The sequence below is a fragment of the Fukomys damarensis genome, unplaced genomic scaffold (assembly GCF_012274545.1).
Source record: "Fukomys damarensis isolate Sample0158 unplaced genomic scaffold, DMR_v1.0_HiC HiC_scaffold_4, whole genome shotgun sequence".
Taxonomy (NCBI): Eukaryota; Metazoa; Chordata; class Mammalia; order Rodentia; family Bathyergidae; genus Fukomys; species Fukomys damarensis.
Window position 1 is genome coordinate 10,217,868 of NW_022900916.1, and position 23,336 is coordinate 10,241,203.

General features: G+C 47.1%; 1 protein-coding gene across 17 annotated transcripts in view; it reads right to left on the reverse strand.

The window, feature by feature from the left end:
* Window positions 1–23,296, reverse strand: part of Atxn7l1 (ataxin 7 like 1) — a 221,346-nt gene extending 198,050 nt beyond the window's left edge. For 15 of the 17 annotated variants that reach the window (XR_004514541.1, XR_004514539.1, XR_004514540.1 and 12 more), the window contains exons 1-2: window positions 23,082–23,296; window positions 22,446–22,514 (exon numbers count right to left, since the gene is read on the reverse strand). Coding sequence is in view for 12 of the 17 variants with exons in the window: in XM_033756693.1 (XP_033612584.1) it covers window positions 22,446–22,514; window positions 23,082–23,262 (250 nt within the window). In the remaining 5 variants the exon portion in view is untranslated. The remainder of the gene's footprint in view (window positions 1–22,445; window positions 22,515–23,081) is intronic. The other 2 variants (XM_033756682.1, XM_033756679.1) reach the window with 1 other exon arrangement.
* Window positions 23,297–23,336: the final 40 nt, after the last annotated feature.

The window sequence follows — 23,336 nt, forward strand, 5'->3', positions numbered from 1 at the left end:
CCTTCTTTGTTTTAGCAAAAGAGTCCGGCAGGACCTCTAGGACCCAGGAGAAACTGCAAGTTGGAGCAGCGAGAGAGCAGATCCAGTGGAGAAGACAGCTGAAAGCACGAAGGGCAGATAAAATCAGGCCTGTGGAGACTTTCCAAGAGCCAGTCAACAGGTCTGGATGTGAACACTGCTGAGAGGAAGACCTGACTTGCGAAATTATTGTTTACTCCAAGCCCGAGATCAGCTCGGTACAGCAGAAAGCATGTAGGTGGAGAGATGGACAGATCAGGTTCCGTTCTTGTCTCAGCCACCCATTAGCTGTGTGACCTTCTGTGAGCCACTGAATTTTTGTCAGCCCCAGTTTGCCCAGCTGTCTGCAGGCGATCGGACTGAAAGGCTAACATGTAAAGTGCATGGTACAAAACAGCTGCTCAGTAGATGGTGGTTTTTATTTCTGGTACAGTCTTGTCAGCATAATCATTCTTACTAATGGCCTTTCTAGCATTCAGCAATACCTGCTCTGGGGTTTGGGGCTCACTTGGGAATTTCCCTTTTTCTAGCTGTTGTAGTTCTCCAGCCAAGAACAGATAGAAAAATTTTGAGTGTAAAGATTTCCTAAAAAAAAATCATGTGATCCAAATGTGACAATATGGTGAATTACCCTATACAGGCCTCTTAGAAAACAATGAAGAAAATATTAGCAGACTAATAGAAAACTAGGTGAGAACTATTTTAAAAAAGCAACTCACAAGAATTTGTGTAAGGCTAACAAGTACATGAAAATGTTCAACCTCATTAGTAATCATGAGAGTGCAAATTAAAATGAATTAACATTCGAACTTATTAAATCATCAAACATTTGAAAATCTTTGGTGAGCTATTGGCCAGAGCTCAGGAAACAGCCCCTTTCCTATATTCCTGATAGGAATATTAATTGGAACAATATTTCTAGAAAGCAGTTTAGCAGAGTATCAGAAGTATCAAAATTAGCATATTCCCGGACTCTGCATTCCACTTCTCAGAATTTATACTCAAGAAATAATCATGATTGTATGCAAAAAGAAATTACCTACAAGAATAGTCACTTGATTGTAATAATATTTTTAGTAATGAAAAAACTAAAAACAAACACTATATCCAAACGATGGGGAATTAGTTGAGTAAATTATGAAACACACATACGACAGAATACCTAGTGACCTGGAAGGGTTTTCATCACAGCCAAACAGTACAAAATTATCTCATTTTTGAAAAAATACACATGTCCATATTTCAAACAAGGTCACCACCGGTCATATCTAGGTAAGAGAATTACACTGGTTTTTCTTTTTTTTGTCAATGGGCATTTCCCACAATGATTATGCATCAGTTTTGTATTAGAAAAAAATGAATGTGTTCACGGGAGCCCAAACTGGCTCTGCATGGCAGCTCCATGCACCCAGCCTGCCAGGAGCTGCTTCTCCACTCTGTGACTGTCTCCCCTTCTAGCCCTCCTTGTAGCTGGGTCCCTCCCTGCCCTGCCTGAGCCCCAGGCCCAGCTCCAGCTGGAATGACCATGCCAATGAACCTCCAATTTCCCCTGAACCATCCCTGCAGGCCCCGTCACCTAACCTTTCCCTGCATCTCCAGAACATAGCACCCTGACAATAAAACCCTCTGCAGAATGCTTGTGGGCACCATCACTACCAAGTCCCCTGTTGGTTTGCTCCACACTGTTGAAGGCCCTAAGGGGGGCTGTACAGTCTGGGGGTGGGGCAGGAAGTGTGCACTTCTGTTCCAAAAGGTGGGAGCAGGCTGATCACCAGGTCATGGCAGGCTTCCCATCCACACCATGACTGCCAGGCCTGTCCCACACGATGGAATGCAGCTGGGAGGAGAGGGGAGGCCTGGTCTGGGGAAGGCTGGGCCGGTCATTCTTAAGGGCAAACAGTTAAGCGTGACAGTCCTGCCAAATCTCCTTTATGACACTGAATCACCAGGCAGACACCGGCTTGGCACCATGCTGGGAGACGGTGCTGCCTGAGGGTTTTAGGGCCGTACTGAAAGACACCAAGTGACAGGAAGCGGCCTCTCTTGGGCGGTGGTCACATGTGGTTTTCCACCCCACAGCAGGGGTGGCTGCTGCTGCTGACACCCAGGTTTCAGGCCTCCATCCACCTCCCTCCTTGGAGGGAGACATGTAGATTTTCCTCCAGAGCAAAGTGGATGCAAATGATTTACCAGGCGCCCTGAGGTCGAGAGGGGAATCCCTGAGGATGTTCAGGCCACTGGATGACAATGGGTCCTCTGAAGTCTGGGCCACTTCCTTCCATCCTGTTTCCCATCTGGGTTTACAGGGAGATCAAGCCCCAGCCACTGCAGCCTCGGCCCCCTTAACTCTTCCCATGGAGCCCCAAGGGCCAGCCAGGCCTCACACCCCTCACCCTGCGCAGCCACAGGGGCTCTGGGTGTTGTGGACAACTCTGTACTTTACCTCAAAAAAAAAAAAACCCACACAGATGTCAATTCTGCTTTACATTCTATTTTTGCCCTGCTATATTTTAATAATTCTAAGTGCCCCCCCAAATTTTCAAAATAGGGAGGAACCTTCAAACGGATAGTGGCTATGTTTAGCGGGCAGTGTTTTTTCTCAACGTTTCATAAGATAACAGTGGCTCTTACAATGAATGGCACCTTTGATTGATGACGCCTGATGATAAAAAGAACACTTTCTCCAAGAATCAGAGCAGCACCACTGTTCTGGAAGAGGTGCCAGGTATGCACAGCCCAGGCTCCCTGCTCAGGGTGTGGGTTTAAGGACCCTTCCTGGGCGGTATCTCCTGAGAAGCTGTCACACCGAGCCACTGTGGCCACAGGAGAGGGTGAGGAGGAACAAGATCCTCAGCCTTCCCTCTGGGGCTCCCGGATGGCGATGAGAGGAACTGTTTCCTGAGCATCTGCAATGGCTGAGCATGGTGCTGAGCTCCACCTCTTTTCACCCTCCCTGTTCCTACAACCCTCAGAGGCACCGGTTGCTGTTACACTTACAGGTGGGCAGGACGGAGCTCTGCAGTGCTGACCATTGTGGCTCCTGAAGAACAAGCACAGGCAGAGGCCACCAAACACACCTGTGTCCCCGGCCTGCAGAAGGGGCCCCTGACCCTTCTGTGAGAGCACCCAATGCCCCAGTCTCTCAGCTGCCCTCACCTGGGGCCCTAGTGCATACGGGGAGCTGGAGGACAGGATGGGAACCAGCCCAGTGAGGGGCAAAGTCAAGGTCAAGAGAAACTGGCAGCTGGTCTCCATCCCTGAGACACCTCCCTCTGGTCCTCATTCCTTCCCCACAAGCCATCACTTCATTTAGAAGCTTCCAAACTCAATTTCCCCAGCCCCTCCCTCCCCGTGCTTTCAAATCCTGGCTCATTGTTTTGCTCGTCCCACCATGGAAGGGCAACTTAGCAGCTGACCTGCAGAAACCACCAGAATTCTCAGACAAGAGTAACAGCTGCCTTTTCCCGACCATCAAGGGCAATACCGAGAGAACAAGCCAGGCGCAGAAAGGGAAGGTAGCCCACTCCAAATCACACAGTAAGCAGGCAGCAGGGCACCTTAGCCAGGATGCTAGCTGATACCTGACTGCAAAGCTGTAGTTCTTCCTACTAAGCTATCACTGCCTCTTCTACCAGCTATGCACAGGTATGAGATTTACAGGGGTCTTCTCCACCCAGCATACCTCAGTATCTGTCTTTCTTTGTGTCGTTGGTCCATTTGTCTGTCTCCGGATACAAAGGCCGAAGGACAATTGTGTTGGTAAAACTGAAAGCCTCCCATCCAACCTAAGGAGGATTTTTGCCTGAAATCCCAGCTACTCGGGAGGCTGAAGCAAGAGGATCTCAAATTTGAGGCCACGTAGGACAATTTAGTGAGACCTTGTGTCAAAATGTAATGAAAAGGGCTAGGATGTGGCTGAGTGGTAGAGCACTTGCCTAGCACGGGCAAGTTCCTAGGTTCAATTCCCAGCACAACAAACAAAAACAACAACCAAAACAGGGAGATTCACAAGAATCACAATCCCTAATATCAAAATTCAATTTTTAAAGCAGCACACTTATTCCCTGCTTGTCTCGATCTCCTCATGTCTCAAACTCCCAAGGGCTCACTCCCTTGTTATATCCATGCATTTCTTCAAGCACTATTTTTTTGGGAGAGCGTCACAGTGATACATCCTTGAGGGGCCACTGGTAAAGGAAAAGCCACAGATCCTCTCCCCAGGAAGTGTGCACACACAAACTCACCACATGCTTGTGTGGTGGCACATACCCACATGTCTCTAATCCTAGCACTCTGGGAAGTTGAGGCAGTTTAGCTGAAAGTTCGAGCCCAGTCCAGGCACCTGTCACTTTCTGTGAGGTGATCCTGGTTTTCCCTCCTTGCCACAGACCTCCCTCGTTCTCTGAGAAGTTCAACTACCTTCTTGTTCTAGGCCTCGAGCCCCATGCCACCTCCACCTGTCCACAGGAATTCTGATGACAATGGTACCATCTTCCCCACAAGTGCCCTCCTTTGGCGGGGCCTCCACATAAAGATCCCAAGGTCTTGTTCTGCTGACTGTCCTGCTTTCTGCCAGAGACTAAATCCAGGCCTCACAGCTCAGTCTGCTTCTAACCTCCCCTGCTCTGGAGGGCATGTGCCCGTCAGCTGTGCAATCCTGGTTTCTGGGGTGCTTGGCGCTGGCTGGGGCCCCGAGGAACAGTAAAGCACCAGGCATCCATCCTGGTCCAGGGCAGCCTGCAGGTACACAGCTTGGTGAGCAGACTTCAGCTTGACTTGACCTTGGGCTGGCATGTGGAACAGGGCCCTGGCACATGCACACTCCTGGCCACAGGCATGGAAGGAGAGGTGTGCAGGGTTGTGGTACCCAGAAGAGCTGAGGGCCGTCTTCCCTTCATGCCTCCACTGACTTCCAGAATACAGGGCACACCCGTGTTCGTAGCAGCGGTATTCACAACGGTCAAAGACACCCCAATATTCACCGACACACAAGTGGATAAACAAAATACAGCAGCAGTATTGTAAAAGGAAGGAAATGCTGACATGGTGAGGAAGAGCCTTGAAAACATTTTGTTAAGTGAAATGCAGAGGCCAATTCACAAAGGTAGACCAGAGTTTGTTGTCTGGGGAGGGAGGAACAGGAATTACTGGTTCATGGAGTAGAGTTTGTGTTTGGGACTCTGCAGAAGTTCTGGAAATGGATAGGGGTGCTGGTCACGCAACACTGTGAATGCATCTGGTGCCATTAAATTGTGTATTTTATAACGGTTAAAAAGCAGATTTCATGTTATGTATATTTTTTTTACAATTTAAAAGCTAAACTGGTGTGGTGGCATCTACCTGTAAACCCAGCATTCTGAGAGGCTGATGCAGGAGGACAGCAAATTGGAGCCCAGCCTGAACAATTTAGTAACTTAGCAACATCCTGTTTCAAAAAAAAAAAAAATTAAAAGGCCGGGGAATGTAGCTCAGTGCAAAGGCCTCCCTTGGGTTTAATCCTCAGTGTCCCCACCCCAAGAGTTTAAAAGATAGAGTGTGCTCTATGCTATGGCTTAAGGAAAAAAGAAAGCAAAAGGGAAACAGCAGCATGTGCACCTCTCCATGAGAAGACCTGAGGATGTATTACACTTCCTGCAGCAGCTTGCTGCACCAAGACCAGGCACCAGCATCTCTACAGGGCCTGACACCTTGGACAGGTGACAGGGTGACAGCCACTGGTCAGAAGGCGCCACCTCCCTGTGGGCCTTCCCGTTCCTGCCTGTTCCCCCACCCACAGCCCCCGCTTCTCAGGCAGCCGCTTTTCTCCACAAGGCTGCAGCAGCCAGGCCCAATCTTGGTAGGCATAAACTGCCATCCTGTTATAAATCTTTTCCCACAAAGCGCTGGAGACGGGTCCTCTCCCTGTGCCAAGAAGTCTTTTTCTGACCATCTGTAATCCATTCAAAGGCAACCGGCAGGAAATGGCGGCAAGGAAAGCCCCGGCGAAATGCAACTGGTGGGCCCAGCTCTCCTCCTGCCCAGGCCGGCTCCAGGAAGCAGCCTTTCTGGACAAAGAACATCTGTGGTCGTGGGGAAGGCGGCTGGGCGTCTGTCAGGGGCTAAATGGGCCCAAGACAGATGCTCATGGAATTTGGTAAGAAAAGCATGCTGTACTGAGTTTTTAAATTAGCTCTGAAGAAAACTCATTTGCAAAACCAAAACAAACCCCAGACCCTAAGCGAGAAAAAAACCCAACAAAACCATCACATGAAAACTAACCTCCAAATTGCTTTCTTCTGATTTCTATGGACAATTAGACCACAATTTCAAGTGGTTCACATCCTCCTCCTCGAGGCTCCCCCTCCAATCTGGGATCGTCAGCTGCTTTCCAGTGGTGACAGCTTCATTTCTGGCACTAAACACTAAACACTAAGGGCCTTGGTACAATTGGGGAGGCTTACAGGAGCTCACTGTTGCATTTTCAGGAATTTGGTGAGCTAATTTATTAAATTACAAAAAATTATACAATATAAGCTTATGAGTTAAGTCTATTAAAAACAAAAAATGAATCCTCAAATTCATTACTTCTTATTTATCTTGCTTCGTTTTACTATTAATCTATGCTTTGAACAGGAGCTGATAATTTTTTCCCACAAAGAACCGGGCAGTAAATATTTCAGGCTTTGGGGCCATCAGGGTCTCAATAGTATCACTCAGCCAAGGCGATGCAAAAGCAACCAGAGACAATATGTAAATTAGGGAATGTGGCCATATTCCAATAAAACTTTATTTATAAAAACAGGCTGCAGCCTGGAGTTTGCCAGCAGCCATGGGTTTCAGACACCTGCTCTCTAAGTCATTTGTAGTGACTGTGTCTGTATGATGGAAATCTACGAAAGAGTAGTGAGGCACATATATCTTTCCCCAACTCTGGATTCACACTGACAATTTAAAATGTAGTGGTGAGAGAGTTTATACTACAGAAACCACCAAATGTTACCAATCAAGGCTTTAGACTGTTCATTATCTAGCTTTGAAAAAGTGATGGAGAAAATTTTAACAGCCCCAATTAAATTTAAAAGTACATTACTAAGTCTATAGTTGCACTGTCAATAGATCAAAAGAAAAGTGGGCGTGTTTCTCAGTATTACCTGAAAACCATTATCCAGTTTACCAAAGAAGTCACTTACTCCCTGACACTCAAGGGGAGCTCTAACATACATCTTTGTCCTTTCTCTTTCATCTTGCTGATTGAAATGAAAATATCAGCCAATACTGCTGTGGGATCTATACTTGCTTGTCAATTCAATCTTGAGTTGATGCAAGAATTTGGCAAAACCAACAAAAACATTTGGTGAGAATCTACAGATTACATGAAACTTATAATTGTTTTAATATTTCATTATTTGTAAGTTGTATGCTAAGCAGCTTTTTTTTTTTTTCCCAAGACAGGGTCTCGCTGTGTAATCCTGAACTCACCTCCAACTCACTGTGATCCTCCTGCCTCAGCCTCCCAAGTGCCGGGGTCACAGGAGTGTACCATCACATAACCTTGAGCACCATTTTTATCAATAAAATTTATAATAAGCATATAAATGTGCAAAAGCTTTTAGAGACAGGTGTTAAGTATTTACTAGCCTGACACTGACTGATAGAAAGGAACTTATGAGTGAACTGGAAGCAAGACCTCAAACAAGTGTGCGAGTGGGAGAGTGAATAACCCTCCCCCCGAACCCTGAACAGAGAAAGCAAAACCCATACAGATATAGGGAAGAAGAGAAGGGCCCTGTCTCCTGTAAACTCACAGCAAAGGCTGGGCACTGAGTGGGTCTGTAGCCAGAACCATCCTGAGCCGCTTCTCTCTGGATTAATGGCATCTCAGGACTCCTTTCTCCAAAAGCAACTTCCTGGGGGAACTCACAGCCCTCAGGCTATTGCTTATGTTCTTCCCCTACCCCAACAGCCCCAATATCTGCATCCTCACCAGCTACACTGCTGCACAGAGCAACCACTGCTTCATTCATTCTTCAAACATGAGGCCTCTGCAGCCTGCACTGGGCTCCAGACAGAACCCAAACTGGCCTCTGCCCTTGGCCAAAGCGCTCTTCCTTCCCTGGTCTCTAGGGCACTGGGCCCATTTCACTTTCACCATAGCTTCATAGATGGTAGAGCACTGCAAGGCGAGTTCCTGAAGGGCAGAGGTTGCGAGGCGTTCACACCCCACATGGTTCTCACACCTGGGTCTTCCATATCCTGGGTGCTTCCTCTCTCTGCTGAGTGGGGCAGGAAGCACTGCCTGGCTTCATAACCCACAGGGTGTCCCTCATTGCAGCCTGCATACTAACTTCAGGGTGCACTCAACCCAGGGTAAACGGGGGCTCCAGATGGAAGGGGAGGGTCAGATTATTTGAAGTGTAACAAACTCCCTCCCCCAAATCAGTGCGTTCACGACTGGGCCATACATGCATAGCTGTCCCGTGCCACCCAGTGGGAAGGTTATTCAAGCCGCTGGGAAGATGTTTAAGGAGAGGAAGGTCCTTTGAGTGTGCAGGATCATGTTCCCAATGTTTTTAAACTCATGCTCCACCAACCAGGATTGGATCACACTCAGCTTCCTGAAGCTTACCCTAAGCTTTTCCCCTGATGAGCCGTTTTCCCACTACATATGAATCTTCCTGAAATGCGAGCACAGCAGGCCTTGACCTTGCTCCTCCTTAGCCTAAGAATGATGCTGCTCAACTTACTTTGAAAGTTGGCAATTAAAGAGACACACTTTACTCTGCCTCATAGAAGGAATTTAAAACAGTAAGTAGTGCATCCTATTGGTGAGAAAGAAGTCTTAACAGGAGAATGTTGGCCAGTAAACATAGGCCAGAGTGACAGATTCTGAAAATTACCATTTTATACCACTTAAATAACTGATTCATACAGGCAGGGATCGCTATGGATGCCAAGAGGGTACCAGGAAACGTCCTGCTGGGGAACAGGATGTGTTCACTCAGTGCCAAAGCATGGCCCACAGAATGACATGCTACTGCAGAGAGGAAACACATCTGTGCAACGGAGAGAGCTGGTCACCACCTTTCCAAGTGATTAATATCTAATGATGGGGCCCCCTGCCATGATGTGCCCTCAATGAGATGTTGCGGTCACCAGGATGTATTCTTGCCAAAATGTTGGGCCTCGATCTAACAGAGACTTTAGCTGTAGCTTTGAGAAATCAACCCTCACCCACTCCTCTCAAAAACATAACTGAACGGTGAATCTGGAAGAGACGGTGAGCATGCGTAGGTAGCCTAACCACATCCTCTTTATGTCTCTGGAATTTGAGCTTTCTTCTGGGAACCCAGACCATCCTTTTGCTCTTTGCATTCTGTTAATTTTACTTATACCTGACTCCATGTAAGGAGGGCAGGGCTAGTCCAAAAAATGTCTGGAACTGGATGGGCAGACTGTCTTCTAAATGTGGAGTTCAGTTTGAAGGAGTCCACTTGACCATAGGTAATGTTGTATTATCACCTGCTATCGCCTATATTTGTAATAAAGATAATGTCCCCCTCCAAAAAAAAGAAAAGAAAAAGAAAGAAAGAACAAGGTAGACAGACCAGGATGTGAGCAATTCTAAATGGCAATGTTTTATATATGCATATATGGAAAGCTACACACGTATGTGTATACTCATTTATGGGAGACAGCACTCTTCTAGATTAAAAGTGGCAAAAGAGACAAAACGAACAAATGCAATGCATGAACTCTCATAAGATCCTAGCTTGAGAAAAGCACCTATACATTTTTGAGGGGGTGGTGGGGAACACAGAGAATTTGAATCTAAACTGGACACTGAATGATATCGAGGAATTACTGTTAGTTTAGGAAAACGTGTGTAATTTTAGGATCCAGGCTGTAGTATTTAGGGGTGAAGTGTCAAGGGTCTGCAACTTACCTAACAGTTCGACACACACACACACACACACACACACACACACACACACACACATATATACACACATAAGATGAGGCTCTGAAAGCTCAAGTGAACACATCAAGGTAACACCGTCAAAATGTGAGAAAAGGGTACATATCCAGGGGCAAAGTGTCACGATGTCTACAACTTATTTTCAAACTCTGTATAAAATGAGGAGCCTCGGGTTGCTCAAAGGTGTCTGAATTGGCTGGGCATGGTAGCATAGGCCTGTCATCCCCACATTCTGGAAGGCCAAGGCACAGGGTTTGAAAGTAGGACCCCAGCCTGCACAACTTAGCGAGACAACATCTCAGGAAAAAAAAAAGAAAAAGAAAGAAAAGCTGGAGAGGGCCAGGGATTGAGCTCACTGGTACCACACCTGCCTCACAAGGTCCTGAGTTCGACCTGGTACCACACACACAAAAAACGCTGGAGGTATAATTCAGTGAGAAGGCCCTGGGTGCCTGTGACTCTGGATTCTAACAGTAGCACTTTTCCGCTAGCTTTTCTCTACAGACCTAGAGATACAAGGAGAATGCCAGGGCTAACACCTAAATTAAGCTGGGCCCTTCTGCACTGTGTCTCCAAATATCTACCAGGACAGAAGTTTCAGGAGGCCTCTTAACTCTTAGAATCTCCACAACCTCAAAATATCAGGTGGTGAATCAAAGAAACTGTAGGTCATTTCCAGACTGACTTTTAAGGTGAAAATACAAAAGGGAACATGTTCAATGGGTACAGTTTCAGTTCTGGAAGATGAAAGATTTCCAGAGATTGGTTACACAATCAAACCATACACTTAAAAATGGTGAAGAGGTGAGTATTCAGTTACTTTACCAAGTACGATTAAACAAAAGAGAAAAAAGGAAAAGGCAGGCATTATCAAGAAACATACTTAAAGAGTAAATTTGATACTTAGCCAAACGATAGCAGTCTGCTGGTTGAAAGATAACTCAGGAAGAGAAAAGGAAGTTATGATTCCTCCTCCCCACCCTGCCCCTTCCAGAAGATTCTAACACATGTGTGAAGATTACACACAGGGAGGCCATGGGATGGGCTGTGGTAGCGTGAGGAACTGTAAGATTTAGAGACCAAAATGGTGGGTACAGCCGGCAGCACAGGGTCCCAGGAGATCCAGCCTGTGTGGCCTTAAGGAGGGGGACAGTGTCCTACAGTGGGGGCCAGACTGTGGGTGAGTGGGGGGGAGGCGCTGGAGGTGGAGGTGCAAGAGAGAAGGGGACACAGCTGGCCCAGGCCCCACGAGCACCACTCCCTCATGGGCTGTGAAGGGACTGAGGCCCAGAGGACAGCGGGTTGCTGTTAATGTCGCTGACAGGGAAGCAATGGAAGGTTTTCATTTATGGAAGAGTGTGATAAATATCAATTTGGGGTAGATTAATTTTGAAGTGGTGTGCAGGGAGGCGAAGACAGGGGGACCAAGTAAACCACTAGAATAGCAGTGCAGGTGACCAGCAGTTAGTGAGCCCCTGCTGAGGTGCGGTGGGGACTGGTGGGGGACACAGCAGAATGGTGGAAGAGGGAATGGGTGGTAGTGGGGTGACCATGCAGCAGGGCACACAGACAGGCACACGGCAAGCACCAGATGCTGGCAGAAAGGGTTTACAACAGGTGCCACTGAAACTCCTGACATGGCTTTCAGAAAGCCCTCTTTAAGGGAACCCCCAATAACTCACTTGGAAAGCAGAAAGTCCCTTAATCTGTTTAAACCCAATTATTATATACTGGGGTTGCTTTCACCATTCAGTCCTGCGTCTCAGTCCTGGAAAGTGTAGCACTCATATTTGCACTTTAGTCCTCTCTGGATTTTGCCCTCTTGTAAAAGATGAGGAGGGTGAGGGATGTACCTCAGTGGCACCACGCCTGCCTGGGAAGTGAAAGGTCCTGAGTTTGATCCCCCATACCAGAAAAAAAAACAAATGAGGAGGAGGGATACAGCGGCGGAAGTGGAGGGGATGGGCCTGGAGTGTGGGGATGCAGCAGTAAAGCCAACCCGACCTTGAAGTGACCAGTAACACTGCCTCGCTTTCTTCCTGCCAGGTGGAGGCAGAATCCTGACATCTTATGTGAGAGGGGCCTGGCCCTTATCACCAGGATCGAATCACCAGGCAGCAGGGCAAGGGGCACCTGGGGCCTTCACAGAGGGGGCGCTGAATATGGAAGGGGATGGCACTGTCAAGGACCCCCCTGCTCTCTGAGCCAGAGAGGGAGAGAGAGAGAGAGAGAGAAGACACTAGCTCCTTTGGGAGCAGTAAGGCCATCACAAATAAAATGCCCACCTGCCCTGGCTAATGACAGTAGGTGAAACCCAAAGTCACAGGCACTGAACATTGCCACACGGCCCTGTCCTCACGTGGGAGATGCCTTCAGTGTCTCTCTCAGTCACTTTAGTCCAAAGAATCTTTATCCCTGGCCCTCAGAGGCAGTGAGTGACAAGCAGGGCACGCTGTGGCAGAAGAAGGCAAAGGACTTTCACACCCACTTAGCAGGCACATCACCATCAAAAGGACACCTTGATAGAGGCAGGTATTGAAAAGCCATCTCCACTGCCTCATCTGAAGCAGCCCCACCCTTCACGAAAATCCGAACAGCCCCAAGCCAGGAGAAAATGAACAGCAGCCTCAGAAGATGTTCAAAAGGGGGAGATAGGAGAAATCATCACTGTAGAGAGATGCCCTGGAGTTGCTTGGCAACCATCTTTGCTAACACCTTCTCCCAAAAAGGAAGAGTTTGCATCAGCTCCTGTGATTCCCTGAGGCCAGCACTTTGACCACAGAGGCCCTGACGCTGGGGCCTCTATGGGCCTGGGGATGGAAAGGCTTTAACTGACAGGGGCGCCCTGGGCCTCCTCAGTGGGCCACTGGCTTTCACACACAGGGGGAGGACAGTCAGTCCCTGTGCCCCATTCAGGACATGTGCTTCTGGCCACACTGTGCTGGGTGAGGCAAGCCAGGTGCCTGGGCACGACACTCGGGAGGCACCAGCGCCGCATGTGCAGGAGCCTGCAGGAGCCTCCTAACCCTGGGTCTGTGTGTCTGTGGCCTTGCCCGAGTCCCAGGATGTCAGACTTATGACACCACATTTAAGAGTCCAGACTCTGGAATCAGCCTGTCTCCAGACTCAAATCCCAGCTATACTACTTCCCAGCTGGACCCATGCAATCAGAATCTCTGTGAAGGAAAAAGCTTACCAAGGTGGGCAGGGTTAACTGACATCTGCTTCTCCCAACCAGGAGATCCTGATGTTGAGTCAACACCAGAACCACTGAGCATCTCATCTGAAGTGCGAGACCCAGGTTGTGCACCTCCCTTTTGGAAAGAAAAACCTCAGCCTGGGGCCTCGGGTCTCGTGTGCCTAGGGGGTCCCATCAGGGTTCCAAAAGGACCAAGCTTTAGAAAGCATTGATACAGAGTCACTCCTGAAAACAGTACAGAGGGATTCAGTTCTAACCCCTTTGTTTTCATTCCCGGCATCCTTAAAGATCTAGGGTCACAAATATTGATAAAAGATGCCTAGTGACTCTGGAGACACTCCTGGGACAGCCAGGACATAGTCCGTCTCTGGAAGTAGCAGCTCTGGTAAAGCAAAGGAGATGCCCCAAGTGCCTGGTAAAAAAGCAGCAATCATCTTAACAAAAGCTTACATTATCGAATGCCTGCTGTATGCCAGGTAGGATTTCATTCAGTTTCCCAACAAATGTAAGAGGTACTATTAGACCTATTCTGAAAATGAAGAAATCAAGGCTGAATTTAATACACAGCTAGGAAGTGGTCAAGATCTGAATAATGTTCCATGAAATACAAGTCTGCAATGCCAATAAACTTCACACAAAACATGCCATCTTAGCCATTTATAAGTGCACAGTTCTGTGGCCCTGAGTCCATTCATCTCCACCACCCTCCTCCAGAACTCTGTCCGCTTTCCCAGTCAAAACTCTGTACCCACAAAATACTAACTCCTCTGTCCCCTCCCCCAGACCCCAGTATCTGCAGTTCTACCTTATGAGTCTGATTATTCTACGAACACAGAGTGGACCATACAGTTTTTTGTCCTTTTGTGGCCAGTACACTTTAAAAGTGAGCAGACCATCCCTTCAATGGCATGGCCAAACTAGGAACACGTCTCCACCACCTTCCTTACCTCTGCCATGCTCGACTCGCCTAAGGTCAGCACCAGCAGGCTGGGTGCCCTTCTTCTCCCCACCCTACCCCAGGCCTCCATGACCTGTGGGTGGACTGGGGTGGGTTATGTCACCCTGTGACTGGTCTGTCCTTGCAGTTAACATTCTCAGGAGCAGGAACCCCGATAATCACTCCTATGTTCAAAGAGCACATCAACCACTTTACTTTGTCTTCCCTACGAAGGTGACTGGATGCCCATTTGTCCTGCCCGAGACTGTATTTACTTGGTTTCCTTTTTATCTCCAGCCCCCAATTCTTTAAAATTGACAAGTGGAGCAAGGATAAAGCATCTCCATAAAAACAAATGCTTTGTCCTGAGCAGAATTCCAGTTTTACTTGGAGGCAACAGAGTGAACCAGGTCACGACTTTGAATGTTTAGGATCCTATGCCTTGGCCTTGGTCCAGATGCTTCTTGAGCATTTAGGGGTAATCCAAGGGCCTTGGGGTCCAGAGTCGGATCTGTGTGGCTAGTCCGAGCCCCGCTGCAGAAGACAGTAAGAAAAAGCCAGTCAGTGATGGATGTGGGGGTACATATCTGTAAGCCCAGCAGTCAGGCGGCTGAGGCCAGATGATCGCTACCAATTTGAGGTTAGCCTGGATCCAAAGAGAGTTCGAGGCCAGGGTGAACTACACAATGAGACCCTCTCTTAAAAACAAAACAAAAAAACAACCCAAAGAAAGAAAAAGCAAAAGCCAGCTAAACCTAAGCTGACAGACAGCCTAACTGGTGCAGAACCCTGTACTGAGATTTAGAAGAAAGACACATGATGTCAATCCCTGCCACTGGGTTTCTACAGTATATGGGCAAAGTCCAACCCCCTCCTTTCTTTCACAGCTACACTTGATTCCTGCAGTCACTGAACGGTCACTGCTCCCAGATGTAAACACCAGGCCACCTCAGGGTGTGGGGCCCCTGGATAAAAGGGATCTGACTAGAATCAGGTCACCCTGTGTCAGCTGCTGGCATGTAATGTCCACTTCAGAAGGATGTCATGAATGAAGCAAAATATCATAAAGAAAAGTTAACCCAAGACCTACACAGAAACGATGCAGAAATGAATCTGCCTGGCTTTTCTAAATCAATTCTGCAGCAGGTATGACAGGAGCCAACGTGGCCCCACAATGGTGGGTGACACCGCAGACCATGTGGCACACAGATCAGAAGCCCTCCAGGCTCAGAGCCTCGCTGCCCTTCCCACTCACCAGCCCTTCGAGTGGCTAGCAGCTCTGGTCTCTGGTTCCCATCCCATCCCACCGTGGACATCCCCCATGGGTAATCACACCGCTGAGAGTGCCAGTTATATTTTCAGCCTGACTTTCAAGAGGAACTGAAATCCTTAATGCTTCTTGGGGTGCTTCTGACATCAAGGGCCACTGAACAATAAATACCATTAACATCAGAAGTGGTGCCTTGGGGGGTCTCCTCTCCCCATAGTGAAGGAGGGCTGGGTCACCCAGAATGAGAACCTGCAGCTCACCACTGTCACTACTGATGATTAAGGATCAAAGGCTAAAGTCATCTTGGAAACCTTGGGAGGAGGATTCCATGAGGAACTGAGTCTTCTCCCTCTTTAGACCCTCCTAGCCCAGTGCCAAAGGACAGTCCCAGGCCACATGGTATGCTTAAGTAGTTAATAAGGCTGATTTATCCCGGTTGTAGGCCCAAGAAATGATTTTCTTCTGTTCTTACCTCTCTGGCTTTACCTTATACCAATGAGTCTCCACCAGGGTGATCTTGCTTCCCCGGGGCACATTCAGCAATGTCTGCAGACATTTTTGGTTGTCCAAACTTGGAGGGGAGGAGTCACCACTGGAATCTGGTGAGTAGAGGACATTGCCCAGGACAGCATCCACCATACAGCACAAAGATGGTGCCACTGGTGAGAACACTTCCACCACCCTCAGCTCTGCCATCTTCAGTCCAGCAAGACTAGGTGCCTGGGACCTTCTATATTCCCTTGCACTCTGGGTCATCACACACACTGGTCCCTCTGGGTTCGCCCTGCCCAGCTCCACACTGGATAAGTCCCATGCATCCTCTGGGTTGTAGCTGAAATCACATTTCTTCAGGGAAGGCTTTTGTTGAGCTCTCATCCTAAATTAGGTCCTCCTGCCACACCCTCCAACAGCACCCCGAGCCTCCCTTTTGGAGCACACCACACAGGCACCATGACTGTTAATGTCTGCATCTGCTGCTGCAGAGAAGGAAAGTGCCCTGAGGGCAGAGGCTGTGCTTTTCACTGCAGTGTCCCTAGGGTCTAGGCAGAGCCAGGCCCGGCACCGTGGAAGGGTCTACCACAAATGGGGAAGGCCAAGAAAGCACTAGGAGGTATCAAAAACCAAGCAAGATACCCAGAAGAGAAAGTGGCAGGCAGCTCCTTAGGAGTTGCTGGGGACAGACCTCTAGGACAAATGGAAAGGGCAAGACACCAGGCTATGCTTACAGCTTCCTGTCAGTCATGCAGGAACAAGAAGACAAAACTGCATATGTATCTAGTGCATACAGAGTATCTTTGGAAGGATACACAGCAGTTGGTGGTGCTGAAATGGAGAACTGCTTTCCATTGTCATGTATGCCCTTTGGAATTTTGTAACATTGGAACATTTTTGTTAAGAAAGTAGCTTTTAGATGAATGTATCTAACAGGCTATATCTTCAGAGGTTGAAAAAAAAATCATTCTGGTAGAATGACAGTGGTGAGATCCTGGCACCAGCTATCTCACAAGGAGGCAGCTTTGTACCCAGCCTCAGAGCGTGGCCATCCTGTCTAACTGCCTGTTCCGAGAGGACTCAGAGGCAAATTTTCTCCACATGGGAACCTGGGCATATGGAAATCTCATTTCAGAAGCTTTGCCTTTTCCACCCCAGATGCCTGGGTGTCCTTTCTTGGCTTCACTGCCTTGGCTGTGGCACATCTTGGATTCCATCAGTCCAATGGGACTGTAAAGCTCATGAATCCTTCCAGCCCTGACTTTTCCTCCTTTGCATCTTTCCTCCCTAACACCTTGAGCTGCTCTCTCTCTCTCCTGTCCTTCCACCCAAACCCTGGGCAAACGAAAAGAGATGATAATGAAATGCCAAAGTGAACAAATGTCGCTGCTTGTTAGCAAAAGAGGAGGACAGTAGCTTAATGGAGAATGAAGTTGAAATTAATGGAGAAAATGAGGTTTATCGGTGTAATCTGTGGACTTGGTGTCTTCGCATCTCCTATTAGCATAGATAACAGAGTTGTCTGTGTAATGATAAAGGGAAGCGAGACCCAGTTTCCCATAAATCTCCACGGCTGGTCTCTGTCTTCCCTGGCTTGGACTCTAAGAACACTTTATTCCGATTGGGTTGGTTCCCACTTTTCCCTGCAATTTGCTCCCAGCCAGCTAAAACTGCAAGACCCCTAAACCTGAGCCAAACGTGTTCCCATGTCCCCTGCTCTGGCCCAGTTCCACCAGCATCTCAGGAGAGTCGCAAACTCTGACAGTCACAGAGAGATCTTCCCGGCCCGGAAGCTTTCAGTTGGAAGCACTGCCCAAGTTCGCCTGCCTAAGTCAAAGCATGCGGGGACATCCGACAGACAGTGCCCCAGTCACAGTGTGGCTTCCCAGACTCTGCCAGGGTCTGTGGAGGATTCACTTTTCTCAATGATAAAACTCACCAAGCATTTTTAAAATTTATGTTTTAGTCTCCACAAGAAAACTTTGCATATAACTTTTCTTAGCCATCAGCCATTATTTTTTTGTTTAGCTCTTAATAAAACTTACCAGTGACCACTTATTAGCTGCAGTCCATAGATCTGCTTTGATGTTTGTTTGGTCTTGGTGGCACTGGGGATTGAACCCAGGGCTTTTGCACTGAGCTACATCTCTAGCCCTTTACTTTTCTTTTTCTTTTTTAATTTTGAGACTTAGCAACTTGCTAAGTTGCTAAGCTGCCCAGCCTTGCCTAGAACTTGTGATCCTCCTGTCTCAGGATCTACCTCATGTTCTACCATATTTGGCCAGAAATTTTTTTTAAGTTTATAAAATTATAATAAAATATTCTAAAAATGAAGTTTCTGAGGCAGTATATCTTTCCTTTCATCGCAGATTTGTTAAAATTTCAATTAATTAAATAATAAGGTTTTCTAGAACTAGCTTCATTGCTATTGGTGATAATCATAATAACAATAATAATGATAATTATAACAACAAAAAGAATACAAAACATTTATTAACAGCATACTATGTGTATCTCACTTAACCCTCAAAACACCCTATTATTATCTGTTTTATAGTTAAGGACAATTATGAACCACTTGACCCCTCTCCTTATCTACTAACTGGTATTCTTTAAAAAAAATAGCTGCAGTGAAGCAATTAGAAATGGGAAACATCTTCCTAAATCACAGAGAGCATTTCCCTAATTAGCTTGGAAAAAAAAATCTTCAGGTAAATCTACCAAGCTTAAGAGGAAAAAAAATAATTTTAAAGGTTAGCACAGAAGGATGGCCTTCTTGGAATTCACTGTCATAAACACAATTCTGGTGATAGAGGAGACTGGTGGGGTCACTGGGACTCCTTGTCAGGCAAGCTGACAGCCAGACCGACCCGGGCTGCCCAAGGCCGGGTACTGCCCACTGGGGGACACAAACTCCTCTGTTCCCCCAGTGTGGAAGCTGGCAAGCCAGTCACAAGCACAAATGGTGGACTACGTCTGCAAGGAAGACGTGGTGCTCTGTGCCATCAAGAAGTGAAAAACTGACAACATATACCCACTTACTCTCAATATACCTGAAGTCATGCTAGGTATTTCCGTGTGAGGGTCTGATTTTATTTTTCAAGTTTCCTTAGAAGCAGCCTGTCCCATACAACTGCATCTCAAAGGTGGGAACGTTCAACAGAGAAGCACCGGCTCAGAGGTTGCAGGGGACTGGAAAGGACATTTAGTGCCACCCGGTGAACTGCACAGAGGAGAGAACAGGCCCTGAGAATGGGAAGGCCCCCCGGGGCCCACACTGAACTCAGAAAGCTGACCGGAAGCTAACTGCAGTTCTCTTTCCCGCCCAGGCTGCTCTGACGGAACTCGAGTGAGCGTGACCAACTCTGGAATTGGAAACAGCTTCTGAACTCAGGTGATGCTTGGTGGGGTTTGGAGGGATTTACTAAAGTCCTCTTGACCACCAGGATTTGGGCTCATTTTGGATGAAACAATAACACTGATCTGAAGATTGTATTATGAAGATTTCAAAGCATTCAGTTAACATTGCATACTTGAGATAGGTGGAGAACTGAAGCAAAGAAAGGTTAAAGTGGGGGAAGGAATAGTATTATAATTATCAGGTTATTAAAAAAGTTGTCTTCTGAAACTGAGGCCAGAGAGGCAAAAAGCAAAAGGATCCTCATTTCCCATTTCTAGTCTAACTTCCTCCTGTGAGCTCAGTCTATAATAAGTACCATATAATACCAGTGTTCTCAGCAGCCCCGTTCGTAATAGCCCAACAGTGGAAAGAACCCAAATGTACATCAACACATGACTGGATAAACAAAATGTGGTATAAACCCAATGGAATATTACTAAGCTTTAAAAAGGATGACATGCTGGGCTGGGGGTTTAGCTCAGTGGTTCCGCCGTTTGGCTCGCAAGCACAAGAACCCGAGTTCGATCCTTGGTACCCACCTCCAAAAAAAAAAGGATGATGTGCTGATACATGCCACAACATGGAGGAAACTTGAAATCGCTATTCTAAGTGAAACGAGCCGGTCATAAAACTACAAATATTATATGATTTCACCTACATGAAGCATCTAGAATAGGAAGCTACACAGAGACAGAAAGTAGAGGAGAGGACACCAGGGCTGAGGGGAAGGGGTAAATGGGAAGTTATTATATAATGGGCAGAGTTTTTGGTTGAAACAATAAAAAGTTGGGAAATGAATAGTGGCGATAATTGTACAACATTAGCTATAATGCCACTGGATTGTACACTCAGAAATTGTTAAAATGGTAAATTTTATGCTATATTTATTTTACCCCCAAAATTATATCCTTTCAATGCTCAGTTGGAATCTTTAACTTTATTTTATCCATTCACTGCCATTAAGAGTTCAAATCTCTTCTCAAGGTCTGCTTACTGCTAAGAGCATTATGGTCAGTCCAAGCATGTTCTTATACATGGACACACAGAGTCACACACAGGCCACTTTGTGTCCTACAGTGACCATCACACATGCACTCACACCAAGACTTCCACCTGGTAAATCCAACATGGAGGCCCATGGCGAGACTAACGCAACCAGTGTTACAGAGATCCAGACAGCCAAACGCCTTGACATACGGAGTCTCAGCTCAACTCAAATTCCTCACTATAGGGGAATACGCATTTAGTACATGCACATTTTATACAGAGAGAAAGCAATTCCATGCACCAGAAAGACCACCAGGCCCTGCTCACCCAACGCCGCTCTAACCAAGCCCATGAACAAAGAGATTCAGCCCCTGCGTGGCTATTTTGGTGGAGTCAGCAATTGCATGTTGCACTGAACAGTGGGTGCCCTTAATGCAAATGCATATAATTAGGGGCTAAATCTTTGTACCTTTCCAGGACAAAGGACATAATAAGCAGGATGTACCCTTTGTGACTTCTGAGGGAAGGAGAGCTTTTCATTTTTCCTTAAAAGAATCCATTTCTCATGAGGCAAAGAATCTTTTGAAATAGAAGTGGAGGAGGGGAAGGAATAGGAGTGTTGTATGTCACAGTAATAACCCATTACTCAGACCAGAGAGGTGCCAATCCTCTGCCACAGGATCACCTCTGCTCTATGAGAATTTAAAGGGTTTCACAGCCTTCTCATCTCCCATGGAATCGATCACTCAATCCTTAAGTGTTAAAGACCTCAAGAGTTTGTGAAGACAAACAACCTCTAGGGATTCTACCCATTGACAACACATGTGGATATTTAGCACAAATAAGCTGCCACTTGTAAGAAGTCCACTCTGCATCATTCCCTTGCGCACCCTAAACACACATGTCAAGATCACATCAAGATATTTAGAGGCAAACGTCCTTAGAATGTTTTGTTCCCAAAGTGCTTAATTAGCAGAAACACTATGCAAGAGAGCTGTCCTTTGAATATGCATGCATTTTAACCTCCATGTTACTTTTTCTGAAGCACAAATTTTCCTCTCACTGGATGGTCAGGAAATGATTGGGCACAGAAAACCAACTGTCATAGATGTTGACCTGCAGAATGAGTTCCATTTTCCAAGCATGTTTCAGCTGCTCTTTAGGGTGACATCCCCTTTCCTGAGGGGGATCGACCACTCTTTGGAGTCTAAATGCCTTTTCTCCATTCATTTTGGATAAACAAGGTTCCTACTGGCCTAGTCAGGCTCGAACTTTTTAAAAACATCTCCCACCAACTTCCTCTGGCCTATCACATTTTCTTCCTGACCCCAGCTCCAGCCAATTACATTTACAAGACTTCAGTTAGTGCATTACAGTTCAGACAACCCATCCACTCCATTTGTTCAGCAGAAAGTGGTCTCTAGATTTGCTCCCCTGGAAGCCCATAGGCCAGCAGTACATATGGAAGAGCTGCATACACAACCTGGGTGATTTATTTATGACAACCATGTGTGTCTAATGCCCAGCTCCAGCAAGCCGTGGCTTCATTCTCATGTCTTGGTCTGGGACGGCCTATATACTACTTTGTCCCATTTCAGCTACCATCCTTCCATGCTGGGAAAACAGAGACAGGAGGGACAAGCTGGGGGGAGGAGGCTGCACATACAGATGCTTCTAACCCTGGTTGCCACATAATAATCTGTGGCTGTGCACAAAGTGGGCCAAATGTCATTTGCTGCAAAGGTTTGCCATGTACAATGGTTTTCAGTGGAGAGTGAAGTAGCTGCTAGAAATGACCATGTGGGGTTCATTAAAACTTGTGCATTTACCCATAAGGAAGACTGGAATGCTTGTGAAGGGAGCCCCAGTTCTCATTTGGGGGATTCTGACCCCCATCATTAGCAAGGATACTCCACAGGAGAATGGCTGATATGCATCAGGAGGTTCCAATGTGGGCTCCCACTTAAGTGCAGGAAACTTCTGCCTTCCAGGCTCCCCCACCCCGTGCCCCCCAGTTGTATTTATACTTTGAAAGAAGTTAGCATGAAGCAGTAGTCACCTGGGCATGCTCAATTTTTGACAAGCCTTAGTCACTCTGTACCCAACAGAACAATTCACATTATATTCCAAATCCTGTGAAGATTCTGCCACACATGCTAACACTAAAATGCCAGTAGCTCCACTTACCTTCTTTATTAAGCCTCATAACCTCCCTGCTTTTTCCACCCTCTTTTCCAGCCTCTTCTAAATCTACATCTGCAGATGAAAAAGAAAAGGAAAAGAGAAAATGAGGGGAAAAAAAGAAAAAAAAAAGAGGGGGTGGGGGAGAAAAAAAAAAGCCAAAGTCAAAGGGGGAGGGAGAGTGTTTATTTGCAAATAGATCGATATAAATACTGTCTATAAAAATCTTGCAAAAATTGACAATGCAATATTTTCTCCCAAGTGTGGGTTCCCCTCTACCTGGCCCAGATAGGTACCAAAAAAAAAAAAAAAAAAAAAAAAAAAAAACTATGCAAGCAGCAACAGAGTAGCCTTTTAAAACAGATACCACGGTGGGGCTGCGAAAGCCCACCCCGCGGGCTGCCACGGGGAGCCGGGCACGGACAGACAGGCAGGCAGACAGACAGACGGCCAGCCCTGGCAGCCGGGCCTCCCTGGGCACTGGTGATCTGTCTCCGTGTGTATTTATTTGGAGAGAGAGGGAAAGCATGGAGGACACGGGGGCCACTCTTCTCTCTCGCACACACACTTTTTCCCAGTGGCTCTAGGTGAATGGAAAGGTTACAGGATAATAAAAGGAGGAGGAGGCGGTGGGGTTCTTACTGTCGGAGCAGTGTAATTTGGCGGCGTCGATCCAGGAGGACCAGGGTTTGCCCAGAAACGCCTCCGGACTGGGCACTTTGCGATCCAGTGTCGCCATTGCTCTTCCTTCTTGTTGCTTTTTCCCTGTTCCTTCGGCAGCAGCAGCCGAGAGACACGGGATTCGAGAACGCTCCGACGTCATCTTCGGAACGTTCCGACATTGAGCGCTCTGAGCGGGGGAGGAGGCGGGCGGGAGGAGGGGCCGAGCTCGGCGCC